The following is a 15,599-nucleotide window of genomic DNA, read 5'->3' as shown; positions in this document are numbered from 1 at the left end:
TCCATGGAGATATCTATGTCTGAATCTGGTTTAATACGCTGTTTTTGAAAGCTCACTCAAAATAGCTGTAGAGAAAAAGTTTCACCCCACATCATTCATTTTCAATAAAGCGATCTCAACAATCCCTAAAATTGCAGGTTTCAATGTTAAAATATTACCATTCCTTTATTTCATTCCCATAAAAAAAATGCATCTAACCATATCCGCAAATGTCACTAATTTGCAAAGCACAAATATCCACAAGTGTCTAGAAACAGCATATATGAAAATATACGCATACAGTTTGCTGGACTATGTACTTGCAGCGAACACCATATTTGACTTTCAGCCGGCAAATACCAGAAAGCATAATGAATTGATAAATCTGTCTGGGAACGATTCAAAGGTGAGATACCAGCTTCGTTTGGGCATATACGCTGGAAGTGTAAATTCCTAAGGACCTCTGTATTACAGATTATATGAACCATCTTTCGTTTCGGATGCCAGATTATGAATCCTACGATGAAAAATATATATTAATTCAGAATATTATGTTTGTAACTGATTATTTTCTTTGATTTATTATAATTGATAGAAATATAAATGGTGACCTCCTATTCTTGCCATTGTAAGACCCTCTCAGCGTAATCAGGACTCCATATGCAGGTATTGTATCCACTTTTACAAAACTTGAAGATAAAAGTTTGATAAATGCATATGTGAGGTGCCGTGGTGTAGTTGGTTATCACGTCAGTCTAACACACTGAAGGTCTCCAGTTCAAGTCTGGGCGGCGCCATGTTCGTCGGTTTTCATTTTTCATATGTTGTAGCCTTCTTTTTGTCATGAAAATTCTCTATTTGTGCAGAAATTCCATTACAGTTCAGTTCATTAAATCTGTCAATGTCTAATATGATCTGAGAGAAACACGGTGAATGGACTGTGGGTGATATCAAAACTGGGAGGAACAAGTTTTGAAAGGAATATTTTCCATACAGAACCAGTTGTAAAAGCTTCAGATTTCCAAAGAGTTCCTCATGAAGTAATAAAAGTGTAGACGCTGCTGAGAAAGACAGATGATTGATCAGCAAATATCATTTTAAAGATAATTGATAAATTTCAGATCTTGGCATCTTCTAGATGATGATGAATACAGACATAAAGCTGTTGAAAGCACATGGGAAAGTGTTACGCCATGAGCCTCCTCTGTACACCAAAAACATCAGGTGTGGTGATTAGAGTATGGGATTTTTTATGGTGGATTTGTGAGGCACCTGGACCTTTTATGGCAGTAACTGATGCATCTAGGACTTCCCAACTCTTCTTAGCTGATATGTTGTATGTATAACAAATATAGAGATATAATAAAGTTTCTCCTCTGTTTTGAAGTGAATGTAGTCTTTTATGGTGAATCATTATAAATTCGGTTTTTCTATTTAGTCGTATTTTTGTTTTTCATTATCTGTTTGTCAATTTATTTATCTGCTCTTTAATTATCAACAATTGGCATTCGAGCATGGAGAAGAAGTTGTTTTCAAAATTGGTGAAGAATTTCCAGAAAAATGGAGGAAGCGAATAAATGGAGAAAAGAGAAATTCTCAGGACAGAATTAATCAAACAAGATCTCTCACTCGCACTAGAAGGAAAGGTCAAGAAGCTGAATTCAATAACTGATGAGAAGTGGGAGAAATTGGATAAGAGAGAGAGAGATACAATCTTCATTTCTTTATCCAACAATGTTCTCTTTAATGTTTCAGCTGAAAAGACACCGAAGGAATTATGGGACAAACTTTCAGCTATGTATGAGATAACATCAACTTCAAATAAAGTTTTCATTATAAGAAAGTTATACAATTTAAAAATGAAGGAGGAATCATGTCGAATCACTTTAATGAATTTAATACTTTTGATTAGCTGATTGATTTCAGTGAGAATAAATTTGGATAACGAAACTACAGTTATTTTATTATTGTGTCCTTTCCTAGATAGTTGGGAAGGTGTAGTGACAGTGATCAACATTTCAATATCCAGCAAAGGAAATCTTAATTTTGATGATAGTTGGCAATCTTCTCAATGAAGATATGAGGAGAAAAAATCAAGGGTCCTCATTCAGTGATACTTTGATATTTGGCAATAAGGGAAGGCGTTAAGATAGATGCATAAATAATGATAGGAGAAGATCCAAATATGCAAGAAGATCAAAGTCAAGGGGCAGAAATGGAGATTGTTAGTTTTGTAGTAAAGTGGGACATACTAAAAAGAATTGTTGGTCATACAAAAAAGGCGCAATAAAAGTTATAAGACAACAAAGCCAACACCGCATACAAAAAAGATGAAGGTCTTCTAGTCTTATCAGCAAGTGACACTACAATAGATTTGTGGGTATTGGATTCTAGTGCCTCTTTCCATGCAACTCCATGCTAGGAAGCCTGAAAAAACTATTAAGAAGGTAAGCTTGGGAGAGTCTACCTTGGTGACAATGAACTGTGTGAAATAATTGTCCAAGGTGCCCTGATGTTGCAATTAAAAAGTAGAAATAAATGGCTTTTGAAGGATGTACAACATGTTCCCAAGTTGAAAAGGAATCTGATATCTGTGGGATGCTCAAAGGTGTAACATTAATTTTTCTTCAAACATGTGGAAGGTGACCAAGGGAGCCTTGACGATTGCAAAAGGAAGCAACTTAGGTAGTCTATTTGTGCTAGAGAGTCACGCTGAAGTGGGAGTTGCAATGGTGGTTGTGGACAAAGGGTGCAGCTTTGGCATAAGAGGCTCTAATGGGGACTTGAAGTTATGCTCCAAAGGGATCAAAATTCCAAGTTTGACATCTGTTGATTTGGAGAACGTGAGCATTGTCTCTATGGCAAACAAAGACAAACCCGTTTCTCGAAGATCAATCATGACAAGAAAACAGCACCCTTCGAGCTCATGCTCTCAAATGTATTCGGTCTTATAGAAGTAATCTCTATTGGAGGAGCTAATTATTTTGTTACTTTTCTTGATGATTGTACTCGAAAAGTATAAAATTATATGCTAAACAGAAAATCAGAGGTATTCAACAAAGTTAAAGCTTTCAATGTCATGGTTAAAAATCAGAAAGAACAAAATTAATTGTTTGAAAACTGATAATGGGGGAGACTTTTGTTCGTCGAAATTTGATAGTCTTTATGCAGATGATGGTAAGCATTAAAATAGTTCCTTTCACCCTTGGACAAAATGATGCAGCTGAGAGGTTAAAAGAACAATTTTAAAGAGAGCTGGGTGTATACTCTCTAATGCAAGTTTGGACAAGGAATTTTGGGTAGAGGCGGTTAACACAACAGTGTATTTGATCAACCAAAGCCCTTCATCCAAATTGGATTTTGATATTGTAGAAGAAAAATGGTTGCACAAACAAATTTCCTACGGATCTTTGGTTGTGAAGCATTCGCTTAAATTTGAAATAAAAACGAATAAAGTTGGATTCCAAATCCAAAATCTTCATTGGTTATGGAGAGGAACAATATGATTTCAGGTTATGGGTTCCATTGGCCAAACAGCTCATTCGAAGTCGAGATGTGATATTTAATGAAAAGTCATTTCCAGGAGCAGAACAGAGGACACCAGTGAAAAAATATATACCTCTTTCTGATATTAGTAATGGTTATAATATTTCCTCTCAGGCACACACACACTTGGATCCAATTTGCCATCATTTGCACAAAGGGACGTCTCACAGGTTATATCTATGCCTCCAGTTTCATGATTTACTCCTCCTAATTTTCAATCTTCTGAGCAAACAGCAATACCGCCTGTTACTTCTGTGGGTATTGAAGTCCAAAATTTTGTTAAATGAATATGTGAGGTGCCGTGGTGTAGTTGGTTATCACGTCAGTCTAACACACTGAAGGTTTCCAGTTCAAGTCTGAGCGGCGCCACTGTTTCCATTTAAAAGTCTAATGACAAAAGCTATGAGGATCTGCAAAGAATTCGTAGAAGTTTTTAAGCGGCTTTGCTACAACGAAGTTCCCAAGCAAGAGAAATTGATCGAAAAAGACTGACATATAAATAAAACAAATAAGCAACTGCTGTGAGGTGTCTGGGCCTTTTAATGGCAGTGATTGAGACGTCTACAACTTCCCAACTCATCTTCCACTACCATTCCATCTACTCAACCATCTCACACACATTAAATTTTTCAATGCAACTGAAAAGTATTACTAGCATATATGTCTTAAATTTTAATTTAATCTATATAAAATAACCGAGAGATATCCTTCTTGAGGCGTCTATTTCAATTTAGGGTGCAAAATTGATTAAAAATAGATGCCTCGAGAAGGATATCTATATGCTAGTGGTAGTCGTGCGACACAACATGGAAAACATAAAATAAATGCAATATATAATTATATAGTATCTTTTTCTTGAGTTGAATTATATAATAGTATTTTAATATTATCATAGTATTATATATCTAGGTATATGAAATATATCCATTTAAACTATTTTTAATAAATATATATGTTTTACAAGATTAAAGCATATACTAAAATGTAAGATATATATTGGAATTTATTTAATGATAATATGAAATATTATTTAATGGTCAGTATTATGGTTATGGATAGGGTTAATATTAGTATTATGGTTGGACTTAAGGTTAATTGTTAGGGATACGATAAGGGTTCACATCAAGGTTAGGAGTTGGTTTAGGTTTAGAATTATGGTTGGGGTTAGGATTTAGGATTATTGTTAGGATTACAGTTAGGGTTAGGGTTAAGGGTAGTATCAAGGTTAGGGTGTGGTTTAGGTTTAGGATTATGGTTGGAGTTAGGCTTTAGGATTATAATTAGGGTTAGGATTAGGGTTAGTATTATGGTCAGAGTTAAGGTTTACATCATTGTCAGGGATACAATTAAGGTTCTAATCAAGGTTAGGGTTTGGTTTAGGTTTAAAATTATGGTTAGGGTTAGGATTTAGGATTAATGTTAGGATTATGGTCAAGGTTAGAGTAAAGGATTCTATTATGGTCAACACTAAGGTTTACATCATTGTAGGGCTAGGGTTAGGGTAAGGGTTAGGGTTATGATTAGGGTTAGGTTTCACGGTTAAGGTTATGATATTGTTTAGGGTTTATATCATGGTTAGAGTTAGCATCAATTTTATGGTTTGGTTTAGGTCTAGGATTATGGTTAGCATTAGGGTTGGTGATTACAATTAAGGTTAGGGTTTGGGTTATGTCTAAGGTTTAGTGTTAGGGTTAAGTTTATGGTAAGGGTTAGAATTTATTGTTAGTTTTACAATTTTGTTTAGAGTTTATATCAAATTTAGGGTTAGGGTTATAATTATAATTGGAGGTAGGGTTAGGATTATGATTGATTTATGATTATATAATGTATGTTTAGCATTAGGATTAGGGTTTATTGTTAGGGTTAAGTTTAGTATTATCCCTAGGGTCGGGGTTTACATCATTGTTAGGGTTTGATTTAGGTTTATGATTATGGTTATGGTTATGGTTAGGTTTAGTGTTAGGGTTAAGTTTATGGTCAGGGTTAGGGTTTATTAATAGTGTAACCCTAATTATAGTTAGTGTTAGTATTATAATTTGATCTAGGATTGTTTGATGTCACATATCTTAGAGAATCATGTATATTACAAATAAATAGTAGCACAAAATATGTTTTAAAAATAAAAGATATTATTAGTGGAAGTTTTATACATTGCCACACACCCACTTAAAATTTGTTTTAAATGGCATTATTTCTTTTATGTTATATTATAATTCAAAAAAATGGCAAATCTTTTTAATTTACATGTTAAATATTGTAAAAAAATGTTAATTTTTTCTTTTATATTTAGCTGCTAAACATTTAACATTTCATATATATTTGTTAAACAACCATTTAAAACATACATTTAAAGCTACACATTTAGAAAACCACACATATAACAATTAATATTGTTTTCCTTTCAACTCTCATATAGGAGAAAAAATGCATTCTTCAATACAATGAACTTGAATAAGTGAGAAGTGATGAAGTTCAAATAATAAGTAACTACATGAATATTACTTCATTGTAATGGTGTAAATACATCACGAATTCTTTAGTGACGAGAATGCTATTACGTCCTTTATTTACAAGATGATCAAAATATACTTTTTTCATAATATTTGGAAATCTAGACACTATTGCAAATGCATCATGATTTTTTTTAGCAACATCTTCCATTTTTAATATTTCAAGTTCTTCAACATCATCGATCATTAAGCTCGTGTTTTCAATTTCTTTGACAATTTGGTTGCAGCATTCTAAAACAATTCTCCCACATTTGTCAATAGGAGTTTCAACCAAATTGTTTGAGTTTACAGATGCAGTGGACTTTGATCAATGATTTCTGATTCGTCTTGTGAAACATCCATATTTCCAAGTATTTGTTGAAAATAAAAAAATAGTAAAATTAGGGTTATCATTTAGGAACAATGATAATAAAGTATTCATAATTTGTGATAAAATTATAAAATCACTATATTTAGTAGCACAAACAATGTATGAAATAAATAATGAAAACATTTATTTGTAATTGAAGCAAATTAAATCATCAGAATAGGATATTAGTTGGCTTACTATGTTTAAATGTCATTAAAAACATTTAAAATGAAATAAAAAAATATAAAACCATAAGAAAATGATGTTAAATAAAGGAAATTAGCCTTTATATTTGATTAAATTATTAAATTGAAATATATTCAATGACTTACTAAATGTTGAGAAATTATGTAGAGAATGATTGTTTGTTTAAATTAGATAAGAATAGTCATTCATGAATGCATCCATTTTGCTTTTCAATCATAATATGTAGATATATTATCATATTGATTTTACATAAAACTATTTACATCTCATAAAAATATTATTTAACAAAATATATTTTAGTCTAAATTATCCTACAATATGTGATTACATAAAAAAATAAATCATCAGAATAAGATTTTTTTTTTGATAAGTAAATTGTTGGATTGGGCCAGCTCCCTTTATATTATATCCAAAAAAGATAGAACAAAATAGTGTTTCCTTGCGGCTACAACCTTGCTTGCTCTCTCCTTATCTATTTGTATGTTAACATAAAAAATCCAGCCATCTGTAGCTACAAAACTGCTGGTTTGTACGATCTATTACATTCTATATTCCGACTAACATAGCTAAATAAACCGATAAATACACAGACAATAAAAAACATTTTTTAGGAAACCCAACCATAGTAGAGTCGTCTACGCTATACATCTCTCGGTCCATGTATCTCACTGAACAGTGGGTTGTTTGGGTCTAGTGACAACCCTCATTTTTCTGCTTCTTTCTTTATCCTCCTGGAATGGGCTGCTCGAGCAACTATCGAGAAATCCCCTTTGCATCTTTTGTGCATCGGGCCTCTTGCTATGTCTTCTACTTCTCTGACATCATCTACCATCCAGTCCTCTCCACAATCTGGTAGAGTTGGCGCATCCAACCTGTCCTCCTCCCCATCACTTTCATCTAGTATGCAGTATCCTTCCTATTGTTTGTACATTCGCATCCATTCTATGGTCAAAGGAGGAAGGATACCAGCTGCCCTCTGCAGAAATTCCAAATTTCTTTCCATGTCAGTCCTCCTGCTTCTCAATTCTTCTGGCTCCATCGTGGTGACTAGGGGAAACTTCTTGACCTCTCCCATGAAACCCCTGTCAGTCCCTAGATAGTATTGTTGGGGCATAGGAACCATGTTTTGTGCATCCACATTGTCAAGCACTGTGTCTATATCCCCTAGGTATTTGTGCTGGAAGAGTCTTTGTCACAAATTTTTTGCCTTAGATTTCACCACACCTATTGTTAGGGCTAATGCCAAGAACATGGATGTGATATCTGTGTTGACCCTGTACTTGTGGTAAGCCCACAGGAACTCTGTCCCTAGGACCTCTTTAACCGCATGCAGGATAAGCGGGTGCCTCATTGAAAGCATTCACAACAACCTCTAGTCCGTCACATCACCAAAAAGTGACACCATGCTCCTTGTGGATTGTAGGCAAATAGGGGTATCCATCCTGATTAGAATAAGATATTAGTTGGCTTAATATGGTTAAATGTCACTAAAAACATTTAAAATAACATAAAAAAATATAAAACCATAAGAAAATGATGTTAAGCAAAGTAAATCAACCTTTATATTTGATTAAATTATTAAATTAAAATATATTCAATGACTTACTAAATGTTGAGAAATTTTATAGAGAATGAATGTGTCCATTTTGATTTTCAATCATAATATATAGATATATTATCATATTGATTTTACATAAAACTATTTACATCACATAAACATATTATTTAATAAAATATATTTTAGTCTAAATAAACCTACAATATATGATTAAATAAAAAAATTAATTTATACATTTTTCTCCTCAAATAATTAATTTGCATCAATCAATGTGTTTCAACTACCAAACTCTTTGAATACCCAATAAATTGAACCAAGTGTAGATTCTTGTTACCAAACTTTTGGGTGAGGAGAGAAAGTATCATGATTATAAGAGGAGATAAGTAGCATTGCTAATTTTTGAAAGTACGAATTTCAAGAATTTTGTTAACAACATTTATTAGATCAAATAACTTCTAAGGATTTTAGCCTTCTTTCTTCTTCCTTTCTTCTGGCAACTTGTTTTCCCCCCTTCATTTTTTCATATCTGGCATATGTGAAGGGTGGCATAATCCGTAGTCCTTGCAAATATTTGACACGTGATATTGCTACAAATGTAAGACCACTTCTTTCAGTGGGGCCTATATCAATAGTGACTTTGTCTAGTGTTAACCCTTGTGATTTATGTATGGTTAAAGCCCAAGCCAATCTCAATGGAATTTTCTTTGTGCTAGCTTTGCCAATTGCTGGAATTGGAACTCTTTTGGGATGACGATCATCAAATGGAATTCTTGAGTAACCATCAAAATCTACAAGTACATATGACTGTGGCAAAGGTGGTGCACTTCCAGGTCTATATACAATACTTTGAATATATCCTAGTGCTCCATTGACAAGACCTGCTTCTATCCATAAGTTTGAAGTTAACATCACCCTTGCATTTTTGTTGAGTAATAGTTCCATGTCGAACTCATCATTTCCATCACCTTCTATAGAACAAGTTTTGATGTTTTTACAGCGATGCTTCGTGCAATAGGGTTTTTTAATGAGTACAATTTTCTCTTGTTATGATTGTGCACATTATTATTTGTCGAGAATAAATGAACACTATTTTCAAACTCATCATTTGTTGCAATACTCATGTTTCCATTTGATCTTGACATAAGTAACATCCAATCATCTATTGTTGGGTTTGCATCCCTTATGTTTGTTAGAAGAAGACAAAATCTTTCTTGTTCATTGCTTTGTCCATCTTGTCTGAAAATATGGCTCAAAGTAACTACGGTTTTGAATTCTTCCCACAATATCCTTGCACGCCTTTTGCTTTCATACGCCCCTCTATCTTTGATAGGAGGCAATTGTGCCAAATCTCTGACCAATATCATAGATATACCTGAAAAATATTTTAATACACATATTGAGCAATAGGTAAATGTGTTAAAAATGTAGATCTATTATTCTAAGAAACTTAAATGTTAAATATACCTCCAAAACTTTTATGACTATTTTTTGGAAATGCTTGTCGAAGATGAGAGTCTATGTCTTCAAGTAACATCTCTCCCAAGAAGCTCATTTAATCTATTAATATGTACTTTATGTGAGAAATTTCCTCTTGGAAAGTCGTAAGTCTTGTCCCTTGTAGCTCACTAAATTCTTTTATTGGAATTCTCAACTTAGAATGAATCGTTGATGCTCCAATGTTGAATGTTGCAACTCCTATTGGTGCAAGTAGAAGTAGAGGAGAGCATTGTGGAGAGGCTGCATTTTGTAATGTTTGACTTATTGCACCGATCAAGTATGACTTACCTGTTCCTATCGTGCCTTGAATTATCATATATAAGGGCGATACATTTTGATCTATATGATAGTGGGACATTATAATATTGACTTTTTTGTTTTGTTTGTCACTGAGTTTTCCATAGTCCACACATTGTGGTATGTCATCATGAATAAGATAACCACTATTTCTCATTATGTTAATGAAATTTGTAGCTTCATTCGTGTATTGTTCACCTTGAAATTCTTGACACTAGTCTGTCTATCGATCTATATCTCTTCTACCCAACATATCTATTTCTGAAACTTGCATAATCTGTCCACGATGAAGTCTAGATTAAATTTCCCATTCATTCTCTGTGGTAGTACCTTGGGCATTGTTGTCTTCAGATTCTGAATCGGCCTCATTTTCACTATTTTCAATATCTCCTCTCCTTTCTAGATGCCATTGATTATATCTAAAGTTATCCCAGGTTGCAACTATTGATTCATCATTGTGGCCAATATCTGTGTGAATTTCACGTAAAGGCTTCTAGAGAAACAATTCTAAAGAGCAAAAATCAATCCATTTTTTTGAGTGACATGCAGGAATTGATTAAAATCTAGGAAATACTCTTACAATAGCAACGACATTCCTTGGACTCCATTTGTTATCTCCTCTTCTTTTTTGGTTATATATCCATGATTTTGTAGCATCAATAAGGCACAGAGCTTCCAAAAAGTGTGGCATGTTCCTATATGCATCGATGAAAGATATGGTATGTTCTTCATTGTCATCATCAGTATTTAAGTCTACGCATTTGAATACTTCCCTTGAAACATTTAAGTTGACAAATGTTTTACTGCTTTGTACCAATGGAAGTTCTGGTAGCATGTGACTTGTTTCTTGGGCTCCCATATCCCTTTCTATTAGTGTTTCGGTAAGAAGCCTTCTATATTCTTTTGCTACTAAATCATCAAGATTTTCTATATTTGCTAACCGTAATAACATCTGATGGTATGTTTCTGAGCTTTTTTCAGCTTTGGCTGCATACTTTGCAATATATTTAGTTACAACATGTTTTAACATAACAGGTTGCCACAATCAATATTTGCTCTCCATAGTTGGAGTATGTATCGATTATATGAGTTAACTCTGTTATCGTTTCTGAATGGCTCAAATTTCATTTCACCACTTTCTAAGTCTTTATAATTCTAGAAGCTTCTAAATTTAACGGCCATGGGGCATTATACCTATATGTCATTCACATATTTTATTAGTAAACAAAGTAATATATTCAAGATAGACAATATTTACATTTGAAATGAATAAAATTGGTTAGGAAATATTTACCTGCAAACCAATTTCCCTCTTTTTTTGCATAGACATGCACCCTCTCGACACATTGTGTGTCTTTGAACAGTATTCAAAATCTCATCATAGTCATCATGGAGAGAAATTTCTGCCAGTTTTCTTGTGTTTTTTAGACATGGGTGTAGATTGAAATTTCGATATACCTAGAATGTGGATTAAAAATTGTCAAGCTCTATTTATACTTATTTTAAACTGTGTATAATATGAAAAGGGCTTGATTTGCTAATTTATTGTAATTGTACCTATATGTTTCGGAGGTGTGTGTCTTGTCGAGGGTTACATGCATGAACTAAATCATGTAGCTATGATTCAGCATAGTACAATTGATCTGGATTATTCCAATCAATATTATCCATATTTGGTGCTCCATTTAACCATATGAAACCATGCACATGTGCAGATCCCCTATGTTGCCATTCGTATCTACACCAATAGTCTTTGACATTCATGCCCTTGTCGAGGATCTCTTTCCTGGAAGTTGAGTATCGTGAATGCATGTATTGTGAAACAATGTGAGGATAATCGATGACATTTTGTTTTCTCCATAGTTGTGCTTCTCATGGATTGCTTGGTGGTGTTCTGGGCATCAATGCATGCAAATCTAGCCAGTACAAGTCTGTTGCACTTAATGTGAAAATATTGTCGGTGTTCCAATTTGGTGAAGCATGTCTATTAATTATGCTCAACACTTTGTCCAATAAGATCTTGTTCCCCTTAAACTGGTTCCAAATCACATCAATCTATCTACTAGATGCGAATGTGGTGTGTTGTCCATGTGTTCACACAACTCCTGTATTGTGATTGGCATTTCGTGCAAACTTCTTTTTACACAAACAGTTGTGGAGCTATGTGCTCGATGTCTCATAATCATGTTCATCATATAATAAAGAAATCTTGGATGCTTATCGAATCTATTATCTCTGTATCATAGGAGGTGCTTGGCAAATTCATGTAGATGCAATTTCCTTAGTCTCAGTTCCAACCAATCACATTTACCATTAGGAAATAAAGATGGGAAAGTCATGTTGAGCAATCCTAGCATTGTATATTCATTTATGGGAGATGCACCGATCATGGGCCAATCCATCATTGTTGTTGGGTTTACATTAGGATTGTTGACCCATGCATGAATCAACTCCATTTCCCTTTGGGCATTTGGTGGTTTGGATGCCATAGATGTTGTATGCTCTATTATGTTTCTCTCATATGTCTTCATAAAGAGGAACACAAAAACAACTTCATTTCTATCAGAATCAAACTCCATATGCACAGTTCTTAACTCATTAAAAACATTATGATCTAAATTTGGTGGTATATTGTCTAGAGCATTTTCATCAACAATTACATCAGAGTAAAACTTATCATGTTGAATTTTGTATCGTAGGGCTATGTAGACACGATATTTATTTACTGTGAAATTATAGCTTGTCCCACGTTGATCCTTTCTACGAACTACAATCAATGGAAGATCTTTAACTAAATGTGGCAATTTTTTGGCCATATTTTCAATATTCTGTGGAAAGCTTATTTTGTGTCCTTTGTATTTGAACTGACCACTAGTTGCACGTGTCACTTGCAAAATTAGCATTTCTTCCACTTGAGATAAATTTGCCAATTCTGTTGGTTGGGGCCCGGGATCCATATTATTTTCAGATGAAAATCTACAGTTGCCTTTTTCTTGTCTACATCTAGTACAAATAGGCCCTTGGGGACTACGGGAGACACTGATTCCAATGTAAGATTCTTGACAAATATGGCACATTGTTGGTGATGCCAACCTATCTAATTTATTATGAAATGCCATTTAAAATTTCATGAAATCAGTCTCTAGTAATTTACTGGCATTTGGGATGTCATGTTCAAATGATTCAGTAGTGAATTTTTGTCCCTGTTGATTTACATTTTCAGGTGCTTCTACGACATGTTCTGTTGAACTTGGCCCTTCCTCTTCTACATTCCTTTGAAAAGCTACTTTGTGCACATTCGTTTCAATATTTTCATGATCCCTAATTTGTTGTGTTTCCCCTAGTTGGGGATTACTTTTTACTCTCGCCTCATTATGTATAGGACACACCTCAGCATAATTTTGATCTCTTATGACTTCCTATGAGTGAGCCTCCTCAGATATGCGTTGACGTGTATTTCTATTTATGTTTCTATGTTGCTCAGAATGAGAGCGATGCTCATGTATTTGATTGACTATATTCCTATTAATATTTTCCTCTAGTATTGTTTCACCTTGTAACTGTTCATTTGTCATTTCTGCTATATGTTTAGCGTATCTTTCTCTATCTTCTTTATTTATTTGTCTTGTAGACTTATCCATTTGAGCATCTATCATTTGTTGCATACGTCACCTACAATATTCTCATTGATATTCTCTTTGTTGTTGTTTTCTTTGCTCTTTGATTTCGATGAAGTGTTTCCTTGGTCGAACCATAGCTAATGTATCAAACAAATAGAGAACTTAAATAAATGGGAAATATACAAATAAAGATCATTTGATATTATTAGAAATAATAAATTAAAAATAAAAATTCTAAGAGGAGTGAAGACAAACATATATGAAAAATGCATACTTTTATTATAAATGTTGGAAACATAGCTCAATAAAAAATAATTAAATGGGTCTACAGGCCTATTCCTCTTTTGAGTAATATCAAATTGAAGATTGCAATAATGTGCTTATCTCATTATAGATTTAACTAAATAAGTGAAGAAAACACTTAATGTTTAAAACTATGTTGTTAGACTAATTTTATGTTTCATGAAGTTGATAAATCCACCCTTACATAAACCTTGTACGTTGTTCTTTGTACTGAACTGCTAATTGTGATATCCATAATTTTGATTCCATCTAAATCTTCTAAGTGAGTAGTTGTTAGAGTGTTATCCACATCTTCTTCTACCCAATTTATATTTAAATTCAGTGGATTCCTTCATCCACTATTCCAAGTTTTTCTAATGTCAGCAATATTTTGTTTTTCCCACAATGAATATGATAGCTCAGTAAATAAATCGCTATCAAAAAAAGTATTCATTAATATCACTGTTATAAACTCACGATTTCAGTATAATTTTTCTATTTATGACTTATGGGTTGATTTTTTCAATAGTAATGTTAAAGAGTAAATATGAGTAACTGTAGTGCATTTTATTAAGAAATACAATATCGGATGAAATATAATATATTCATACAAAAATTTATTTTTATATTTAATAAATACAAAAAAGTATCTTGTACATTAATAAGTACAAAATTTTATTTGTATTTTAATAAATACAAAATCTTATCTATATTTCCAATACAAAATTGTTGCTTTCAAGCTATTGCAAACATTTTCGCATTACATTTCCTTGAGAAATTGTTGAATGTGTTCGACTTGTTGAGTAGAGCAATGCATATTATCTGTCTTTTCAATACAAAATTGTTACTTTCAAGCTACTGCAAACATTTTTGCATTACATTTCCTTGACAAATTGTTGAATGCATTCGACTTGTTGAGTAGAGCAACGCATATCATACTGTCCGCCATAAAAAAATTCTTTAACAAAGTCCCCAAAATTGGCATATTTGACAAATGTGGTGCAAAAGATATCAACAGTTTCTAGAATTTTGATAACATCTTCACCTTCAACAGCATGTATACGATAGCTTGTGAGTATTAGCCTCTCGATACATTCATTAAACTGGTTCCTTACATCTCTTGCCAGTTTTTGGAGTTCTGTTTCATTGACGTTATTGGAATTAACACTTGATAAAGTGGGACTTGTAATGGAGACCTCAGACTTAGAATCTGGAACATCAATTATTTCTATTCCTTGCAGGTTTTCCATGACCTAAAATGAAAAAATCAAAGAATTATTGGTAGATGGGAACAACTATACTTAAACTTATTGAGCTATAATTCTAATTGTCAATTTCATTTTCTATCTATATTTTTTCATCAAGTTAATAATTTTATGTTTTTTGAGAAATTTGTTGATTTTATTTATTTATCTTTATAATAATTTTTATTATAAACTTACTTTAAGAAAAATCATGCAACTAATACCTAAATTGAAATGGTGAAGTCATTAAATCATTGTTCTTTGATGGCGCTACATTTGAGAATAAGTAAATAATGTAATCTAACTAAACGAAATAAAATTTAGTTTAGTTTTAAATTTATTTTGGAAAAGAAATAAAATATTAACAAAATGCATGAAATTTGGAAAAGAACATATAGAAATAAAAAATCTATATGTTCTTGTCCCAAAGTTTATCCATCTTGTTAATATTCAATTATAATCATAATTGTTAATTTCTTTTTCAGTCTACATTTTTTATTTAAGTTAAAA

General features: G+C 32.8%; 1 protein-coding gene and 2 non-coding genes across 3 annotated transcripts; 2 read left to right on the top strand and 1 right to left on the bottom strand.

Annotated features, from left to right (window-relative positions):
• The first annotated feature begins 702 nt into the window (after positions 1–702).
• On the top strand, positions 703–776 carry TRNAV-AAC (transfer RNA valine (anticodon AAC)). Its single transcript has one exon. It is a non-coding gene; the product is annotated as a tRNA-Val (tRNA).
• Positions 777–3,820: 3,044 nt separating this feature from the next.
• Positions 3,821–3,894, top strand: TRNAV-AAC (transfer RNA valine (anticodon AAC)). The gene has a single exon. It is a non-coding gene; the product is annotated as a tRNA-Val (tRNA).
• A 4,699-nt stretch (positions 3,895–8,593) lies between these two features.
• On the bottom strand, positions 8,594–9,091 carry LOC131061887 (uncharacterized). Its single transcript, XM_057995739.1, has one exon. It carries the CDS (start codon positions 9,089–9,091, stop codon positions 8,594–8,596), a length of 498 nt encoding a protein of 165 aa, XP_057851722.1.
• Between the last annotated feature and the right edge of the window lie 6,508 nt (positions 9,092–15,599).

Source organism: Cryptomeria japonica, chromosome 9, assembly GCF_030272615.1.
Source record: "Cryptomeria japonica chromosome 9, Sugi_1.0, whole genome shotgun sequence".
In the NCBI taxonomy this organism is placed as follows: Eukaryota; Viridiplantae; Streptophyta; class Pinopsida; order Cupressales; family Cupressaceae; genus Cryptomeria; species Cryptomeria japonica.
The sequence above is the reverse complement of the archived record's forward strand: the minus strand, read 5'-3'. Positions and strand labels throughout refer to the sequence as shown.

Bases quoted from the DNA above. Each gene is read 5' to 3' on its own strand.
- LOC131061887 (XM_057995739.1), bottom strand. From the start codon at position 9,091: ATGGAACTATTACTCAACAAAAATGCAAGGGTGATGTTAACTTCAAAC.